Consider the following 21,910-nt stretch of genomic DNA (forward strand, 5'->3'; position numbering starts at 1 on the left):
GTGATCGACTTTACTGTAAACCCTGTTAATTTCTGACACTGTCGTGTTTAAAATTGCTTTCAGGTTATAACATAATATAGCGTTGATATGTAAACTATATTTTATTTGTTGTAGCTAAGTCTGTATGATCTCACGAAAACCATGGCGGCATGTTTTGATGCTATAAGTTCTGTTATAAAAAAAAATGCGGTCTTATCGTGAATGCACTCACGTAAGATTTGTTACTGTATTGCGCTTGTTCTAAGCCGATGGGGTGTTGATAGAGCGAAACTGATATCCCTCCACGGTCATTGATTAGTATGTCGCTTCTTGTACAGTCATTATGAAGTCATTTCTAATTCCACGGTCTTTGCTATAATATTAGCATCCAGCATATCGTTGAATAGTGCTTGTAATGTGAACGTGTCAATGACGAAAGTCAATTTAGATGGTGAGTATGAAGGAATTTACAAACAGCTATACAATATTAATGTAGGCCACAAGTTTGAAGAAGCTGATTACAGTTACTTCCATGTCTGCTACGGCTTATACATTAATACATGCTGCACATCTGAACAAATAAACTCTATTTCTTGAAGCTCCACGCGATATTACCAAATTAGTCGTCAAGAGGGTTATCCGTCAACATTTGTTTGCGTGGATGGTCATTCGTCCTCATCAGTGTCCACCCGCCTGTATGGCGGTCAGCCACCCACCTGCGTGGGCAGATATCTATCCGAATGGGCGCCATCTGTCTGCATGGAGGGTCATTCGGCAGATGAGTCACCCATCTGCATAGACAACCATATGTCGACATGGGCGGCCATCCGTCTGTATATTCACCTGGGTAGCCTTTGTGCTTCTTGTCTTTTTTCTTTTCCACCGTCATTCACTTCCCAGGTTACCATGACATCCAAGTCATCATTTGGCACTCAGTAACTAAATATGCCCGGATATGTCAAACACCTACCAAAGTCGTGGGATTTTTTTTTCTATTTTGAAGAAAACAAATACACTGTGTTGTCTGAGAAGATAAGCATAGTTCAGAAATGGCTTTCATAACCAAATGGCACTGCTCTTTCGGGTGGGCTCACCGGAGGTATACATTTAGGTTACAACTTTCCAAGTTTTCTAAAGAATGAAATGGCCTCGCATCAGCAAAACCTTGAGGAAGATAAAATATGCTGCTTAGTTTCTCTGTGTATTTCACTTTGCTTTCTATATCACAGTACACAGAATGTATTATATCCCATGTCATTGTCTTTATCAGATACAGGCGTGGACAACAACAGCCTTGGAGTATCTGTCAGAGTATCGTGCGTACGTGGGAAGATAAGTTGTAATCTTACTCGGTGGAGCGGCTGGTTACGCAATGTGGTCCAAACCTCAGCCTGTACCGACGAGGATAGATCCCGAGCACAGGTCTAAACAGCTAAAGGTGAGGCTTGCATCACCCTGAGTGTGCACAACCGATACCAAGCGGTCAGTATACAAAATCACAAAGGGTAACACCTCGCATGATCTTTACCTGGTGACTCTACGCATCACACCAAACGGTTAGGATGCGGAATAACGAAGAGTAGCTCTACACATTGTGTCGTAACATGTCCAATCATTCATGAGATAGTTGTGACAAACGTAACAACAATAACTTGTGCCCGTTCGTCGTTTGGAAATGTTAATGTATATTTATAATGTGGCTACAGGGCTTTTGTTTCAGGATGGAAGTCGGATCATGGCGCAGTACACGGATCCATTCTCTGACGAATACATGATTGAAGACGTCCGGACGTTGTATGACGTTTTCAACAGGGGGCACCGCCTATCAAGTATGGAGTTTTGGTGTAGTATATGGAATCAAATGTCGTCAGGGTAACTAGCATGGGGCCAAGTACGAGTAGCAGAACTATGATAAAGCACTAACTCGACGAAATTAGTAACAGGTTAAAACAGGAGAGAACGAACCGACTAGGCAGATACAACCAGGGGTTATTCCGTTAGAAAATACCTGGCTAGTGCCAGTCTCGGACAGCTACTGCAGGGAATGGCTAGTGCCAGTCTCGGACATAGCTACTGCAGGGAATGGCTAGTGCCAGTCTCGGACATAGCTACTGCAGGGAATGGCTAGTGCCAGTCTCGGACATAGCTACTGCAGGGAATGGCTAGTGCCAGTCTCGGACATAACTACTGCAAGGAACCCCGTGGTTATTTAGAGTGCTCGGTATGTTTGTTGTAACTAACTGTTCGAGGACTATTGCATGTACAATTCGATGGTCAGTGCCAATGTTTCGCATTTCTATCGTCATGATTGTAAATGACTTCCTTTTCTAGTGTCTGTTGAAAGTAACCCCGTGGTTAGTGCATGTGCTTGGAGTCACTGTTTAGAAGATGCTTGGTTACAGGGCTCGACATGATTAATTTAGGCAAAATTCTGTCCTGTCTTGTGTCTAGTGATGGGTTTAGGTATAGTGAGTGTTGAGTTGTTGACTGTTATGATTATTACTGTGATTATTATGTGATTATTCTGATGTCGGCTGACTTTTCTCCTCACACAGAGCACAAGGCCTGCCTTGGAGAGAGGACTGGACCTGCCCAGAAGTATCAATGGATCACTTACGACGAGGTTAGTGTTACTATCAATAACGCCAGCCTAGTGAATGTTAATTACATCATTCGTAATGTTCCCTTTGTCATTAAAGGTGGCTATTTGAGGTGTGTGCTTTCTTTTAAGGCAAGTTTAAATGTGAACATAATATACACGTATACGTTACTCTTTATTGGTCAGTACAAATTTGCGCATGTGCATCTTGTGGAAAGACACTTCCCTACACTTTACATTTGTATGGATAGAAAATATCAGAAAAAAAAGCGTCAGAATTTAAATAAGCTTTATATTTCAGTTTTTGTACATTTTATTTTGTTGACTCTATTGTGAGTTGTAAATGTTTGATTGTGTTTAATGTTGTGCAGTGTTTCCACCCATGAAAGGGACTGCCGTCATTATAAGCCATACATTTATTTATTTGATTGGTGTTTAACACCGCACTCAAGATTTTTTCATTTATAGGCCTACCACCACGACCAGCATTATGGTTGAAGTAAACGGGCCGAACCTACGACCACCCTAAATGATAAATAATGAGCAGGAACTTTGTAGATTGCCCCGTTTCACTGTTTATGGGGCCATGGTAACAACAAATGATCGGCGACGCTCGTGCAGCGCATATCTGTTTGTCTGTATAAGTTCGCTAGTACTTTGTTAAATGTGACTGTTTTTTACCCTGTCTCTCTGATTTCCCCCACCTATAAATCTGGCCGCCACCTTATAACTTAAAATTTCCTAAATAACAATCAAATAAATACATTATACTTTCTTGCGTATACGGCATTAAGCGCCAAAAAAATTCACCTTAGTAAATATGTTGATATTCCTGAGTACGCGCGTAAAACACCGATCAATAAATAGCTAAATAAATACTTTGTTGTGGTGATATTGTACATTACTTCTGTTGTGTAATGTGTTATGATTGTGTGTCAGTTTATAATGTGGTGTTACTGTTGTACCTTTATCCCCCAGGCAATGACTCGCTCACGGAATTTTGGCTCGGGGCTGGTTCATCTTGGATTTCAAAAGGGAGATAACTTTGGCATTTACAGCGTGAACAACAGCAAAGTATGTAACATTTCAACTACAACGTGAAAAAGGCATAATTAGTATGTAATATATCATTTACAGTGTAAATAACACCATCGTATCTTTTGGAGCATATATAGAGACAAAATATGTAATAATATCGTTGACAGACTAAATGAAACAACTATAACCGCTCTTGTTTAGTCAATGCGTTGTAATATTCCGCTCAAGATATCCAACTTTAATTTGTCTCTCCCCAACGAAATGCTTCTGCTGTTTAAAAAGTACAACACGTATTAATATCTCCCGACATTTTTCTATTTTTCTGACAGTTGGTAGCGAACAAGCTTATGTATAGATATTGGTATCAGCCAGTAAGTCCTGACGGTAATGAAAATGTAGGGCCCCAAGCCCAAATTCAAATTAAAGGATTGGTTATTTATTCATAATTAGCTACCTCTGTATATGTTGTAAAACTGAATGTAAAAAATATTGGAAAAAGGTACAGGAGGCCTACTCTGAGTAATATGACATTAAAATCACTAGATAATGAAGCTGGGTTTATACATTTTTTCCGCCAACACTCGGTAGTCTCCGCCCAATGACGTCATACAAGTCCAACCATTACGAGTTGCCAGAACCATTTAGTTCATTGTTAAAAAGTCACACAAGTGACAGCAAACGTATCGAATTTTCTCCAGGAAACGATTTGCTGTTCTGCATGCGGTTGTAAAAACAGACCGTGGAAAAACCCTTGAGTTAGTTTTTTTCAAGTTTCCAGACGAGTTGACCCTCAGGAAAGCGTGGCTTTTACAGCACAAGACGAAAGGGTAGTACACCCACCACAGCCAAATCTTTGCCGGGCTGGTAGGAGTTGGAATACGGAGTCCTGGCGGGCACCTAAATCTTAGCAGTAGGGAGAAAATTTAGGCTCTAAATATATGTATATAAACTCTGGTACTAGAGCTTGGTGGGTGTAAAATAAAGCGGGCGTTCATTCGTCATTAGTTTGATCAATCATTGGTATACCCGTAAAGTGAAAGAGAAGTAGATATAACCACTTGATGGCTTCCAATGAATGTCGCTTTGATACACAGTACCCTGTTGGCTGTGTCTCTCCTGTGGACCAGTGAGTGAGCTTCTAAAAATTGTGAACTGTGTACATCAACACAATGGCTGTTTGGCAGCTACGACAATGCTAGCGGTTTCTGACTGGCTACAGAGACGATTAAAACCGAAACAATCCGAAACTAATATTTATTTATTTATTCAATTGATTGGTTGTTTTCGCCGTACTCAAGAATATTTCACTTACACGACGGTGGCCAGCATTATGGTGGGAGGAAACCTACGACCATCCGCAGGTTGCTGACAGACATTCCCACGTACGGCCAGAGGGGAAGCCAGCATGAGCTGGACTTGAACTAACTTCGACCGCATTGGCTCCTGTATCATTGCGTTGCGCTAACGCGCTGTCTAACTGAGCCACTGAGCCCAGGTTAGAAATGCCTGGGCAAACATCAAAATCAACGTCTGAAAACTCGGCATCTGAAGTCTGGCCAGAGATGTCAGTGTCATAAATCGAAACTTCAACGTCGTCCACTATGGATTCAAATTGATACGGCAGTATATTTGCTTCTGTGTAGGTAGAATCCGTCACGAAAATGACAACGTTTTGATACGAATTCCCAAGTTATATAGGCCAGATATGATGCCACCTGCTGAGCTTTACCGGGTGGCCAGCTGGAGATCCGCTAGGGCAGTAAATCTATCGTTTTTGGTGGATTTAAAGTTATAATTACGTTTTTGAGAGACTCTCCCAGTAACATACTGTTAAACAGGTTATAAACTTCATACTAAGGACAAGTAAGTAAATCTAATCCTTTAATAAATCTTAAATTTTGTTTGACAAGATTTTAACCAGTCAAATTGTATTTCTCTGTTCTCACGTCTTTTATGATATCAGCGGTTTGTTGTTATTGTTTCAGTGGGTACTGACTGAACAGGCCTGTAACGCCAACAGCCTTGTCACCGTTCCGCTATATGACTCACTTGGACCGGACGCGTTCAAATATATCATTAATTTGAGTAAGTGTACCAAACGATTTGTATTTACATGTAATATACATAAGTATCTATGACAAGTGATCCGTTATCCGACGTCATCACAATCAGGTGTACACCGGTATAGGTCATTGTGCCCAATCCTGATGTATATGTGCTTGGCCGTTCTTCATCTAGTCATACCCAAACGTTCCTGATCCTCGCCTGATAGGCCTTCGTCAGTTAATATGTCGTACTTAAGTGTGCCTTTGGCCGGCATACTTGAATGTGTCACATCCTGGAATACTCGAACGTTCCTAATCCTTTAATACTCGATTGTTCCTGATCCTGGAATACTCTAACGTTCCTGATCTTGACTTACTTGTACGCTCGGCGGTGCCGGCGGTACCTGAGTGTGCCTGTTCCCGGTATACTTGAATGTGTCACATCCTGGAATACTCGAACGTTCCTAATCCTGGAATACTCGAATGTTCCTGATCCTGGAATACTCTAACGTTCTTGATCTTGACTTACTTGTACGTTCCTGATTCTTGAATACTCGAACGTTCTTGATCCTGACATTCTTGTACGCGCCTCATCCTGAAATACCGGAACGTTCCTGATCATGATATATTGTACGCTCCTGATCCTGGAATACTCGAACGTTCCTGATCATGACATACTTGAACCTTGACTTTCTTGATATACTTGTACATGTAGGCCTACGTTACTGTTCCTGGAACACTCGAAAGTTCCAATGTAAGATATACGGTACGTTCTTATGTTAAGTTTACCTTTCAGCTGAATTGAAGGTTCTCGTTTGCGACACTGTGGACAGGGCAAGAAAAGTCGTCACGAACTCAGCTGAAATTCCCTCATTAAAAACTATCATTATTATGTCGGATATGGATGATGATCTGAAGAAAGACGCCACAGAGAAAGATTTATGTATTTACACATTTGAGCAAGTTGAGGTAATTTACTTATTATTTTATCACCTGGGTCTTTCAGCGACCTGCGGATTGTCGTGGGTTTCCCCATGGCTCTGCCTGAGTTCTTCCCACCATATTGCTGACCGCCGTCGTATAAGTGAATATATTCTTGAGCACAGCATACATCACTAATCAAATAAATAAATAAATTTGCTCACCTGTTTTTCTATAAAATACAAATACCACCATTTCTGGTTAGAAAAATTAATACATATGTAAATCGCGTAAGAGCAAGATATGAAGGAAATAACATGTCTGATGCTGTTTTCTGGACGGCGCTTCCAACTTGATGGGAATTCCTCATACACAAAACTCTAAACTGTTCTCTGTGGTGGTGCTGCAATTACGTTTACATACTATAGACCACAGGGCCACCATAGGGACACCGTCTGGTCAATTGTATCCTGTCTGCATCATTGGTTGTTGTCCTCCAGAATAGTAAATGCTCCATTCTCTTCTCTTCACAGACATACGGGATTAACAATCCACATGAAGCCTCTGTAAGTAGTCTGGCCACCTAGCCTATGTTAATGATATAAGTTAGGGGTGTTATATATATTATATAGGCGGACTATATTTGAGTAATTGTACCAATCGATTTGTATTTACATGTAATATACATGAGTATCTATGATCTCATTGGAGATAAACCTACGTTAACCACAAGTTCATATTGGCCAAGTCATTGTGAATAAGCCAAAGTAATCCACAAATTCGTATTGGTAAATTCACTGTGGATAAAGCCAAAGTAAACCACAAATCTGTCTTGGTAAAGTCTTTGTGGATAAGCCAAAGTAAACCACAAATCTGTCTTGGTAAAGTCTTTGTGGATAAGCCAAAGTAAACCACAAATCAATATGGGTGGAGTCATCGTGGATAAGCCAAAGCAAACCACAATTTCGTATTGGTGCAGTTATTTTGGATAAGTCAAACCACAAATATGAACTACAAATCTGAACCACAAATCTGCATGGGTAGTCATTGTGGATAAGCCAAAGAAAACCACAAATCCGTATAGGTAAAAGTGATTGTGGATAAGCCAAAGTAAAATCACAAATGTGTGAGTCATTGGTGATAAATACACTACAAATCCATATTAGTAAAGTCATTGTGAAGAACTTTATTAAAGTAAACAGCACATTCATATTGGTGAGGTAATTGTAAACAAGCATACATTAAGCAGAGATTCCTGTCGGTAAAAGTGAGTGTGGTTATAATTTATAAACCCATTGTGGATATTATAGTTCCCTAATCTTGTACATCTCTAACCTTGCAGCCTCCGGCCCCTTCAGACCTCGCCACGATCTGCTTCACCAGCGGCACCACCGGTAAGCTCGACGTTACGATAAAGCTCGACGCTACATTAAAGCTCGGCACTACACTAAAGCTCGGCACTACATTAAATCTCTGCACCACAGAAAAATTTACCACCAATGAACGCGTGAATGCGCATTTCCAGTGTGTTTCTGCAGTTACTACTAAGATTGTTCATTGACCTTCGTCCAAATGCATGTACTTGTAGGCTTCCCCAATAAGTTACACTGTACCTACTAATGAGAGTGGCATTAATATGTTGGATAGAGTACATGTACATATCTTGTGTTGTGAGCCAGTACTCGTGTAAGCAGGACAGAGTATAATAATGTGAACCAGAGTTAAGACAGAAGAGTACAGGGCAAGTTGCTCCCATGCAAACACGCATCCTGGCGTGACTCGTACCCAACACCAGTCACATCGTATCCGGTACTATGCCAGTCATACCCAGCTTTTAAATCATCAAAATATTCAAATATTTCTAAACGTATTTGCTGACCACGGGAGGCTTTGTACGGCTTGAAACAATACAAATTGAACATCCTTCACTTGCTCAGCGGCTACATTAATTCATTCTCTTAATATATGTAAATGACGTGACTATTCAGATCCCTTCTCTTATCCAGGATGAACTGCGATCATGTTGGAATCTGTATTTCTACACATATTACACCATGCAGAATTGGGTGTGATGCGTATTATTTTTTGACTTTGGACAGGTACTCCTAAAGGAGCTATGCTTTCCCACGCCAATATTGTGAGAAATGCGAGCACTCTGTCCTCCACACCTGATCATGTGAGTACACACACACACACACACACACACACACACACACACACACACACACACACACACACACACACACACACACACACACACAGACACACATACATGGCTGTCTGTGCAAGTAACACTGACTGTTAACTTCCTTTTATGTACTCTGGTTTTATGCATGTTTATGAAGATGTCACGTTTGCAGTCCTGGTTTTTCATTCACAAAATTTATGTCTTCCAACAACTTTCTTCTCTACGCCGACACAAATGTGTTTCTATTTTACCTGCTTGTATACCCTCAAGTCAATTCAGCCAGTGAACTAATTAGAAACGAACATGGGGCCTCCGTGTCAATTCAGCCAGTGAACTAATTAGAAACGAACATGGGGCCTCCGTGGCTCAGTCGGTTAAAGCGCTAGCGCAGCGTAATGACTCAGGAGTCTCTCACCAATGCGGTCGCTGTGAGTTCAAGTCCAGCTCATGCTGGCTTCCTCTCCGGCCGTATGTGAGAAGGTCTGTCAGCAACCTGCGAATGGTCGTGGGTGTCCCCCGGGCTGTGCCCGGTGTTTCCACCCACCATATTGCTGGCCGACGTCGTATAAGTGAAATATTCTTGAGTACGGCGTAAAACACCAATCCAAAAAAAAAAAAAGAAACGAACATTAATACACTCTTTTCTTTCTTACAGATCGGGAAGATGTTCTCTGCTGAGGATTGTCATTTTTCATATCTTCCCTTGGCACATATGTATGAGAGGACAATACAGGTACATTTAACATAATGAGAGGACAATGCAGGTACATGTAACACAATGATAGGACAATACAGGTATATGTAACATAATGATAGGACAATAGAGGTACATGTAACACAATGAGATGACAATACAGGTACATGTAACACAATGAGAGGACAAGACCGGTACACGTAACGCAATGAGAGGACAATGCAGGTACATGTAACAATGATAGGACAATACAGGTACATGTAACATAATGAGATGACAATAGAGGTACATGTAACACAGTGAGAGGACAATACAGGTACATGTAACATAATGATAGGACAAGAAGGTACATGTAACACTATGATAGGACATTACAGGTAATTATAACACAATGATAGGACATTACAGGTACATGTAACACAATCGGAGAACAATACAGGTACATGTAACGCAATGAGATGATAGCACAGGTGTATTTAACATAATGATTATTTTGACAGAAGTTTAAATAATTCAAATACACCTGACCAAAATAATCTCAATACATCTTACCACAGCGATTTTGTAGCCGACCAAATTTCCTTAGTTTAGGTTATAACGCTAAATGCTGGTTCTCCCCAGGCAATGATGTTCTTACACGGATGCCGGATAGGGTTTTTTCGAGGTGACGTGAAGCTGCTGGTAGAAGACATGCAGGAACTGAAACCCACCATATTTACTGCTGTACCCAGGTTGCTGAACCGGATCTATGATAAAGTAAGACTTTCTGTGTGGTATTATCAACACTGCATGACGTATAACCATAAAAACTGTACTGTACTTAAATATCACACGGCTGTCAATTATGACAATAGCTTAAAAGAAAAGACACTACCAGGCTGAATGCATATATGCACCGACAAAGTATTCCACTTGAAATTTAAAAAAGCAGAACTTTTATTGTCTTTGTGATGCTGCACAACCGAGGTATCACAGTTTAAAGTAAGATAATGTTACGCCATGTTACCAGTTTTGATCAGTTTGACGCGAGTTATCTCTTTAACCTAAGAACTTGCCGTTTAACAATATGAGCGTGAGGTATGAGTGAGGCCACATCCTTCTTCCGGTTTCTTTAACATGGCACATCCCATGAATTCGTAAGAACTGCAGATTAAAAATTGACTTGTTGAGTTCAGAAAAAAAGAAAAAGAAAAAACCATCAGAAAAACTGGCTGTAACCGTTTAAGATTCCATACCTTTTCCTGAATATCTGAGATTATAGTGAGTGCTGCTTTTTTAAATCTGTAAACTATCGCGGTAGTAGGCCTATTAAGGTGCAAAATGTAACAGAAACACAGCTCTGCCAGTTATGGCAGTAGATTAAAGCAAAAGACCACCTAAAGATGGAGAGTGCTTCAAGAGAAAACACATTTGTATCTCAAAATACTCTTACTTTTTGTAGATTCTTTTTTCTCACTGAATGAAACCTGGAAGTGCATTCCTTGGTTTGTTAAAGTGGTCCTATAGAGGGCATGTTGACATTTTGCAGCTTTAGGCCACTGTAATGTAAGGTAGATTTAAGCTTGTGTGGTAGGTAGGAGTATGAGATTGAGAAATGCGGCATATCTAGGCTGCTGTAGTGTCCCAAAGTGTGTATAGTGTGATATATTGAGTCACTTCAGTGTACCTGTAACCAATGCGTTTTGGGCTGTTGTGACTTGGGCGAACCCGAGTAAGTATTCAATGATTTGCGGCTGATTTAGGCTGCATTACAGCATTGTTACTTGTCCTGTAAGTGTGTCTCTTGTGTTACGGAAGGGGTTAAAATAAATGAAACTGAATCCATACATTTAGTGTATGTGTAGTATTACTGCATGCCATAAGCGGCTGATATATGGATGTCTTACTATCAGATTCAAGCGGGTGCTCAAGGCAGTCGAATAAAAAAGTTCTTACTGGATACGGCCATTCGACAGAAACAAGCGGAAATAGAGCAGTAGGTGGTGTTTATTCTAATAAAAAATAATCTGTTATTGAGCATACAGTTATGTTTTTGAGTGATAGCAGAATAGAGTCTGGGAATGTTACACAGTACGAACAAAAATGTTCACTTAGATTAATGGAACAAGTTATAGTTTGTGGTAATGTAATCTATTCTGTCATCACTCAGGACAGAATATTCTGTCACTTCGCGACCTGCACTCTAACAAACTAGTACTATAATTGTTTTTTGGGGGTGTAGGTCACCAGCTAATGATAAAAGTTTGCCAATTTTTTTGCTCCTTACAGGTAAGAATATATATGTACATAGAAAGGCAATCCAACAGTCCCCTTACTCAGTTTTCTTCTTTTCAACAGGGGAATCGTGCGTAAAGATTCTTTCTGGGATAAGCTCGTGCTTCACAAAATACAAGCCCTTCTCGGTGGCAATGTACGAGTGATAACGACTGGATCGGCTCCATTGTCTGAGGAAGTACTCAAATTTATGAGAGCGGCATTGGGTTGTCTTGTGAGTTCGTTGGAATATCTATATGTATATTCTCAGGTTTTGCATCAATGTTAGACAGTACTACTTTGCGGTGTATACTTCTTCACCCTAAAGGAGTATTATCTGAGGTTGACTTTTTCAATCACAGCCTTGAACAGGGAATTTCTAGATTTTCCCAATCCAATTATTCGTGGGACCAAGAAAACGGCAAGCATTAGTCTATCAAACAAACCTTGGTTAAGCTGAAACAGAAGATAAAGCTTTATTTTTTCCCATCCTGTCACACACCTGGCAAGTTTCATGCAAATTGACAACACGTTTGTTCTATCACTGATAGATAATGGAAGGTTACGGTCAAACTGAAGCCACGGCTGCTGTGACATTCCAGTATGCGGGGGAACGAGAAACGGGTGAGTGACATTCTAAAATATAAAACATCTGAAAGATATTCTGACGACCTTCACCTTGTGGCGAAATTCACCATGACGTTATGTCGTCAGGGGTCAACTCATCAGTTGATATCATCAGAGCAAATCAAATAACGTTATGAATCAACATGGTTTGTTAACAAACCATACTGTACTACAAATATCAGGCGTATTGAAGGTAAGAGTAGGTGCATTGTACCTGCATGTTTATGTGTCGGAGATATTGCCTTTGTGGACGGCAGCATGCTATTTCACACGCGGAGATTTCTGCTTTGAAGAAAAATGATTTCCTTGTGAATGGCTGATTGTGAAAAACAGTTTTCTTCGCTGAAAGTTATTGTGTATGTAAACCGGTTAACTAACTTTACCAATAAACAGCTTAATGCCATACTAGTAAGTATATATTGAAAACATTCAAGAAATTGACGTGAAATTGCATGGCAGTAATGAGCCACCGTAAATCAGGAGTGTGAACCTATTATCAGCGGCTTTTCCAATGCGCTCCAGTTAAAGTCGCCGGAAGCCTGTGATCTGTGATCGTGGTATGTTGCTGTATCTACAAAATGTCTTGACATTATACAGGCTTTAGCAACTGAAATGATCTCTTTGCTTTCAGCTAAAGACATTTTGCAGTGGAAAACTTTTCTCGCTAAAGCTGTGTAGTTTGTTGCTTACTAACGTAACGTAACTGGTAACGTATTGTCTGATAGTACTCCTGCATTTAGAAGAACGGTCAATCCAGCTTGAACCCGAGTCGCCATTGCCGGGGGAAAATCATTGTCGCAATCTGATAACGTTGGTAAAGACCCCGATCCTCCTTTGTAAATTTAACTTTGGACGCTTCGATGTAAGATTTCACCAATGTTCGTCTTGTCTTCAAATACGACAGGACACGTGGGGGGACCAGTCGCCTGCAACTATGTGAAGTTGATTGACGTCCCGGAGATGGACTACCACTGTTCTGACGACAAAGGCGAGGTGGGATGGTACATGTATGGGCATAAGCTAAGACAACCTACTGGCAGGTCCAGTGAATGATGTTTTAATTCTAAAGATGGTCATTGGCATAACCAGGGGAAGTATTAGCTTAACGAGTCATTAGCGTAGAGGATCACAGTAAATGCTATTTTTGCTATGATATCTTGTCTTAGCCAGATTAGGTGAACGATATCTTGTCTTGGCCAGGCTAAAAGTGAAAGATGTCTTGCCTAAGGCAGGCTAAGTGAACGATGTCTTGTTTTAACCAGGCTAAGTAAAACGATGTCTTGTCTTAGCCAGGCTATGTGAATGATGCATTGGCTTAGTCAGGCTAAATGAATGATGCATTGGCGTAGTCAGGCACAGTTAATGATGTATTGGCTTACACAGGAACAGTGAACGATGTATTGGCTTAGTCAGGTTAAGTGAATGATGCATTGGCTTACGCAGGAACAGTGAACGATGTATTGGCTTAGTCAGGTTACGTGAATGATGCATTGGCCTATTCAGGCACAGTTAATGATGTATTGGCTTACACAGGAACAGTGAACGATGTATTGGCTTAGTCAGGTTAAGTGAATGATGCATTGGCTTAGTCAGGCACAGTTAATGATGTATTGGCTTACGCAGGAACAGTGAACGATGTATTGGCTTAGTCAGGTTAAGTGAATGATGCATTGGCCTATTCAGGCACAGTTAATGGTGTATTGGCTTACACAGGAACAGTGAATGGTGTCTTGACTTAGTCATACTCAGTGAATGATGCATTGGCTTACGCAGGAACAGTGAACGATGTATTGGCTTAGTCAGGTTAAGTGAATGATGCATTGGCTTACGCAGGAACAGTGAACGATGTATTGGCTTAGGCAGGTTAAGTGAATGATGCATTGGCCTATTCAGGCACAGTTAATGATGTATTGGCTTACACAGGAACAGTGAACGATGTATTGGCTTAGTCAGGTTAAGTGAATGATGCATTGGCTTACGCAGGAACAGTGAACGATGTATTGGCTTAGTCAGGTTAAGTGAATGATGCATTGGCCTATTCAGGCACAGTTAATGATGTATTGGCTTACACAGGAACAGTGAACGATATATTGGCTTAGTCAGGTTAAGTGAATGATGCATTGGCTTAGTCAGGCACAGTTAATGATGCATTGGCTTACACAGGAACAGTGAACGATGTATTGGCTTAGTCAGGTTAAGTGAATGATGCATTGGCCTATTCAGGCACAGTTAATGATGCATTGGCTTACGCAGGAACAGTGAACGATGTATTGGCTTAGTCAGGTTAAGTGAATGATGCATTGGCCTATTCAGACACAGTTAATGATGTATTGGCTTACACAGGAACAGTGAACGATATATTGGCTTAGTCAGGTTAAGTGAATGATGCATTGGCTTAGTCAGGCACAGTTAATGATGCATTGGCTTACACAGGAACAGTGAACGATGTATTGGCTTAGTCAGGTTAAGTGAATGATGCATTGGCCTATTCAGACACAGTTAATGATGTATTGGCTTACGCAGGAACAGTGAACGATGTATTGGCTTAGTCAGGTTAAGTGAATGATGCAGTGGCCTGTTCAGGCACAGTTAATGGTGTATTGGCTTACACAGGAACAGTGAATGGTGTCTTGACTTAGTCATACTCAGTGAATGATGCATTGGCTTACGCAGGAACAGTGAACGATGTATTGGCTTAGTCAGGTTAAGTGAATGATGCATTGGCCTATTCAGGCACAGTTAATGATGTATTGGCTTACACAGGAACAGTGAATGGTGTCTTGACTTAGTCATACTCAGTGAATGATGCATTGGCTTACGCAGGAACAGTGAACGATGTATTGGCTTAGTCAGGTTCAGTGAATGATGCATTGGCCTATTCAGGCACAGTTAATGATGTATTGGCTTACACAGGAACAGTGAATGGTGTCTTGACTTAGTCATACTCAGTGAATGATGCATTGGCTTACGCAGGAACAGTGAACGATGTATTGGCTTAGTCAGGTTAAGTGAATGATGCATTGGCCTATTCAGGCACAGTTAATGATGTATTGGCTTACACAGGAACAGTGAATGGTGTCTTGACTTAGTCATACTCAGTGAATGATGCATTGGCTTACGCAGGAACAGTGAACGATGTATTGGCTTAGTCAGGTTAAGTGAATGATGCATTGGCCTATTCAGGCACAGTTAATGATGTATTGGCTTACACAGGAACAGTGAATGGTGTCTTGACTTAGTCATACTCAGTGAATGATGCATTGGCTTACGCAGGAACACTGAACGATGTATTGGCTTAGTCAGGTTCAGTGAATGATGCATTGGCCTATTCAGGCACAGTTAATGATGTATTGGCTTACACAGGAACAGTGAATGGTGTCTTGACTTAGTCATACTCAGTGAATGATGCATTGGCTTACGCAGGAACACTGAACGATGTATTGGCTTAGTCAGGTTAAGTGAATGATGCATTGGCCTATTCAGGCACAGTTAATGATGTATTGGCTTACACAGGAACAGTGAACGATGTATTGGCTTAGTCAGGTTAAGTGAATGATGCATTGGCTTACGCAGGAACAGTGAACGATGTATTGGCTTAGTCAGGTTAAGTGAATGATGCATTCCTATTTAGGCACAGTTAATGATGTATTGGTTTACACAGGAACAGCGAATGATGTCTTAGCTTAGTCATTTGCAGTGACAGTGAGTTGATGTCTCTACATGACTTCCAACATACGTGGTCATGTACTTATGCTAATCATATCTATCATTTGTCGAATCATCCTCAGGTCTGCGTAAAGGGGCCGAACGTATTCCAGGGATACTACAAACAGCCTGAGTTAACAGCCGATGCGATAGATGAGGAGGGCTGGCTGCACACAGGCGATATCGGAATGTGGCTCCCTGTAAGATCACCTGCCTGTATGCCTTCCTGTGCAATCTGTCAGTTAGGTTGACCTACAGCCGTGTGTCGTAATAAATACGTAACTTTACTGTCTGTAGGACTCATTTTTTCATACTTAGAAAACATAAGAAATATGCCTCAACATTAACACAGGTGCAATACTGCAGACGCAATGCAAAAGAAAAGAATAAGCTAAAGAAATGACATAGCAGTACATGCTTTTGAATTGAACTTTTTCATCTATATACCTCCTTTTCAGAACGGAGCTTTGAAAATAATTGATCGGAAAAAGAACATTTATAAACTGGCTCAGGTAAGTCTCGAATATTTGTAGTCTGCACTGCTTTTGGTATCTTTATGGGGAATGTCTGTTTTGGATCATGTTGTGGTGGAAAGTAAAGTGAACATAGTCCGCCACTATATATACATAGAAAAAACGATATAGGACACAATTATCACAGAAAATATGTGAAAAAATTATATAAAGTTTATATTGGGGATATGGCTCTGACGGACAATTCACTCCCGAGTACCCATTTTATAAAAGCCCTTATGAACTTGGCCAGTCACTAGCGCTGAATGCGTCACGTGATGATTGACAGCCAAGTCAAAAAACCTATTAGCTCTCGATTGTCGGTGTGGTTTCTTATAGTGGATAGACAAATAGCGACGCAATGAATTGTATTTTGCGATTAGGTTCAGTGTTAAATCGATGCATTTTGAACCACACATATATGAGCAAGGAACAATGCGTGCATGTTGGACAGGGTACGGCAGTAACTTGTCAGGATGAACTGGCAAGAAAACCGCTACGGGAGAGTCATTTTTTTTAAGAAAAAACAGTATGACTTTGCATTACTTTTCCTTAGCAAAGTCAGATTTAGTACGAAAATCTCTTCCCAAAATCGGAATGAAAGAGTGTCTTATTAATCAGAAGACCCTGCTATATTGGGCAAATTCCCTAAAGTCAATACAGCCAGATATGCCAAATGCTTACACCCATGCAGGACGAGAACCAGTAGGGCGGCTAAAACACGACGCTTGGGTCCACGTAAATCGCCCTGACCAAGCGCCCCAAAATAAACATCGGCCCTTTGAACATGGAACAGAGCTGATACTCCTTGGTTGGGTATCAGGTGTTTTTGTTTGTATTTTCTCATTGTCACATTGTTTAATACCGATGGTAAGGGAGAACGCATAGGTTTTGTGACGTCACTCTAGATAGCTATAACATGGCAAAATTGTGTCACCAAAAAGTGGCTAAGTACTGACGATCGTTTGTTATTACTTTGCTGCTAAGCGATGTAGAATTTTCTAAATATTTATAGAAAATTTCTGGAATACTACTTCATTATATGATTCAGCTTTAGTGGCTGACTTTATGTTCACTTTGAACATTCTACAGTGGTAAAACTAGACGTATGTTTGTTCAAAGATTCTTACGTGTATTAATAGAACCATTTGCCATTCATACAGCTCTTCGACATTAATATATTTTTTGACTCTTTCAGCTCATTGATATTAATGCAGCACTTTATCATCCATCAGCCGTTTGCAATTCATCAGCCCTTTATCATTCACACAGCCCTTTGATATAAATGAAGTCCTTGCTGCTCCTACAGCCCCTTGCCATTCATCAGCCCTTTACCATTCATCAGCCTTTTTTCATTCATTAGCCATTTGCCATTCGATAGCCCTTTGCAATTCACACAACCCTTTGGTATAAATGCACCCCTTTGCCACCCATACAGCCCTTTGCCATTTATTAGCCCTTTGCCATTCATTGGGACTTTGCCATTCATTGGGACTTTGCCATTCACACACCCCTTTGCCACTCATACAGTCCTTTGCCATTCATTGGCACTTTGCCATTCACACAGCCCTTTGCCATTCATACAGCCCTTTGCCATTCATTAGTTCTTTGTCATTCATGAGCACTTTGTCATTTGTACAGCCCTTTGCCATTCATACAAAAACGTTCGTCAAAGAGACTGGTTGTGCTTAACTACACTTAAGGTATGAACCACCAGGAGTGTGTCGGCAAATCTGTTTTAAAAAGTGTATGTATTGTGCTGAGCAGGGCGAGTACATAGCCCCGGAGAAGATAGAGAATGTGTACGCGCGAAGTGCCTTTGTCATGCAGGCCTTTGTGGATGGAGACTCTTTAAAGGTTCGTGTACATACGCTTCTGTATCCAAAACATGAACGTGCTCAACTATGTATATATATATATAAAATAAATATATTCTTGTTGTGATTGTCTGATACAGCCTTCAGCAATATCCCCTTACATTCAACATCGTCCTGTATTTTTTTTGGTTCTTCGCCATTTTGAGTCTGTAAGTTTGCCAAATTCCTTTTTCATTGGCATGCCCTGTTTTTGAGTCTGGCTCTTTGGTATACCCATGTGTTTTCCGTCTACATAGGCCTATACCTCATTGTGTGGCCTCTATGGCTAAGGTGACCCAGAAGCCACTCACCAGTGCGGTGACTGAGTTCTAGTTCATGCTGGCTTCCTCTCCAGTCATACGTGGGAAGGTCCTCCAGCAACCTGTGGATGGTCGTGGGATCTCTCTCCGGTTTCCTCCCACCATAAGTGAAATATTCTTCAGTACGAAGTAAAACACCAATCAAACAAATAAGGAAATAAATACCGTATTGTTATATCCAATGATTTCCGTCGGATTGTATATCCAGTGGTTCAAATCTGTCTCATTCACATGTCCTATGTTTTAATCTTGCCTCATTGATATGTCCTACAGTTCAAGTCTTTCTCATTGGCATATCCCATGTCTCACATGCATGTCATATGCTTTAAATTTGCCTGTTTGGGATATCTTTTTTTTTATTCTGCCACACTGACATGTACTATGTTTTCAGACCTGTTCTATGGCGGTAATCGTTCCGGATCCAGAAGTCTTAATCCCATGGGCGCGTGGAAAACATCTTGAGGGGGAGCTTCAAGAATTGTGCAAAAATCCGGTATCTGTTTAATACTTTGCTGAACTGCGAAACTTGTTATTTGCCTCGTGACACATGACTCTAAATTATTAATCACCGTTACCAATTCCATCCTCCTTTTTTTAAAAAAATAAAATGAGCAGTTCTCGCCATTAGGTAAAACATTTAAACCGGTTCCACTGGATGATGTGATAGAAATGTGAATATCCAGTTTGTACACGTTGTGCTAAAAACAATTTGTGGGGCATTTTGACCAGAAATTAAGCATGTACCGATCTTTGTACCGATCGTAAAAGAACATGTATTTTTCAACCTTATTATGTCCCTGATCTCGCTTTATCTGTTCCAGTCATATTTTGATTTCCAGTGTGTCTTTCAGAGTTGTTTGTTATGTCCCCTTGCAAATGCAATGACTGTATCTTTATTTACACCTGTCCGTCTGCTGGTGTGTGTGCGAGCGTGGGCTGGGGTGTGGTATCCTGGTGATATCTTGTGTACACGATTTGTCAAAAGCTATTAAAGATAGAGCTTTTGGTACACACATTCTCCTCTCTGCGTGCAGGACAGATCAAACTATTATTATTCTGTTTTCGTTACTTCACAGATTTTGTACTTGGTCGTTTTCTATTCAGGAACGCCCTACTTTACGCTTTTGCATAATTGGTGCAGTGCTGCTATACGCCTGCAGTTTTGCTGAGGAGTTGTTTTTTGTTTGTGTTTGTTTGTTTGTTGTTGTTGTTGTTTTTTGTCAAGTGATACAGTATTTAGTAGTGTTATTGGCATTTGTTTTTCAGATCGTTAAGCAGGAAGTTTTCCAGGACATTTTAGACGTGGGAAAATCTCATGGTCTGTCATCTTTAGAGCAGGTAGGTGTTTCAGGACATGTTAGTACAGGTATGGATTCCTACAGATATTATGCACCGGGGAATTGGTGTACATGTCGTCGGCACCACGAGGTAGATATTGGGACATTTCAGGAAAGGGGCGTGTAAGTGTATGTCGTCACTACAAGTAGATATCAAGACATAGTGAAAAACGAGACTTTAAGAAACTGTCGGGACGTTTTGGAATGGGGGGGGGGGAGTTCAATGAACATCTTTCCGGCGAAAAGGAAATGTCAGGCCATATTACTTATAAGATCAGGGGAAATTCTTCGTTAGAACAAGTATATGTCGAGCGATGTTAGACGAGGAGTGACTTGAGCCATGGTGGTAAAGGATGTTAAAGCATTGACATGATCTGTTAAAAACAAAAAAACTAAATGAGGTAATTTTACACCAGACAAAATTGGGTGCGACCAGATGCAAATTATGACACTGCTCTCAGTGATGTCTACAGTCTTCTAACAGGAGTGCTAGAGAATATTTCAGCTTCAGACACCGCTCCGTTCGGTCCATTGAGGCCAAAGTTGAGACCAAGAGCTAAACGACGACTACAGTATGACATCATTCAGAACGTAGCTTTCCAGTGCGTAATGATTTTGATGGATATTTATTGCAGATTCGCTTACAGTCGTCTTTCAGTGGGATGATATAAACAGCTGTAACGGGTGTAAAACAGATATTTTTAGTGATACTTCATGATATGGGAATTAATGCAACTTTCTTCAATACATCAGTTTGATCACTTTTGCACAATAGTGAAGACATAAACATTGTGAAGAATGTCAGATCTCTTTGTAACCGTTTTGCCTTATATCTACAGGTGAAAGACATTTTCCTGTGTGCCGACATTTTCACGCTGGACAATGGGCTGGTGACACCAACGTTCAAGAATAAACGGCCTGTTCTGAAGAAGTTTTTCGCCGAGGAATTCGATCGGATGTACTCAAGCGTAAAATGAAAGGTGTACATGCATTGTCATTCTCTGAGATTACGCGCTGGTGGTGTGTGAGGTCTGAAGGACAAAAGGCGGGATTTATGGAAATGGTAATTCTCTGACTGTGGTGTACGAGGCTAAACGTTATACATACAAATTGTCATTCACGTGTGCTTAATGGCCTTTAACCGACTCAAAACTGTATCTAAAATCGGTTCATTTACGCTTGTGTTTATTAGGTCCATAAACAAAGCCAGAACCTTGGTATCGTGAACAATAATGATTAGCTACAACACATCCTTCATGCACACTGCCAGTACTGAAAAAAAAAAAAAACTATTCCACATTTGTATATTTACATGCATCAAAGCTTTGTATATTTTGCACATGTAGAATGCTTTCTTAGCTATCTGATTCTGATACATTCATTGTCAACTCCTGTGGAAAAGGTCAATAAAATACAATAAATAATACGAGCGCTTCCTTCACGAGTTTGTTACATTTACAACGAGTGCGCGTGTTTGTTTAAAACGAGGTCGGGGTAAGATTATTTTTGTAGAAGATCACAAACTGATAATTGGCTCTATTTGCAATTCCATTTGATAATTATACATGCCCGTTATATATGCCCGTTATGCACAACTTCCGGCGCACAACTTCCGGTGACAATTTTGGTGACAGTAAGAAGTCGGCGCCGTCCATGGGACTTGTGCCCACACCACATGTCTGCCACCAATATGGCGTTCTAGCCAGGGTATACCCCACGTTATAAATGTTGTCTGTGAGTTCCCAAAGGCTAGTCAGTGTTTCACCTCGGACACTACATACAGTATTTTACACACACGATCACATCCTTGGTCATAGTTTAACGAAGTGACATCCT

At 40.7% G+C, this 21,910-nt stretch overlaps 1 protein-coding gene across 1 annotated transcript; it reads left to right on the forward strand.

The window, feature by feature from the left end:
- Positions 1-1,351: 1,351 nt before the first annotated feature.
- LOC135476283 (long-chain-fatty-acid--CoA ligase 1-like) lies at positions 1,352-21,465 on the forward strand. The gene is made up of 21 exons (XM_064756659.1): positions 1,352-1,417; positions 1,700-1,808; positions 2,535-2,602; positions 3,557-3,652; positions 5,602-5,701; positions 6,458-6,630; positions 7,116-7,148; positions 7,925-7,976; positions 8,682-8,758; positions 9,426-9,503; positions 10,086-10,220; positions 11,357-11,439; positions 11,802-11,952; positions 12,269-12,341; positions 13,249-13,337; positions 16,133-16,249; positions 16,508-16,561; positions 18,329-18,418; positions 19,129-19,230; positions 20,004-20,075; positions 20,914-21,465. The coding sequence occupies exons 1-21, from the start codon at positions 1,352-1,354 to the stop codon at positions 21,049-21,051; spliced, it is 1,956 nt and encodes a 651-aa protein (XP_064612729.1). The 3' UTR covers positions 21,052-21,465.
- Positions 21,466-21,910: the final 445 nt, after the last annotated feature.

This window comes from Liolophura sinensis, chromosome 1, assembly GCF_032854445.1.
Source record: "Liolophura sinensis isolate JHLJ2023 chromosome 1, CUHK_Ljap_v2, whole genome shotgun sequence".
Classification (NCBI taxonomy): Eukaryota; Metazoa; Mollusca; class Polyplacophora; order Chitonida; family Chitonidae; genus Liolophura; species Liolophura sinensis.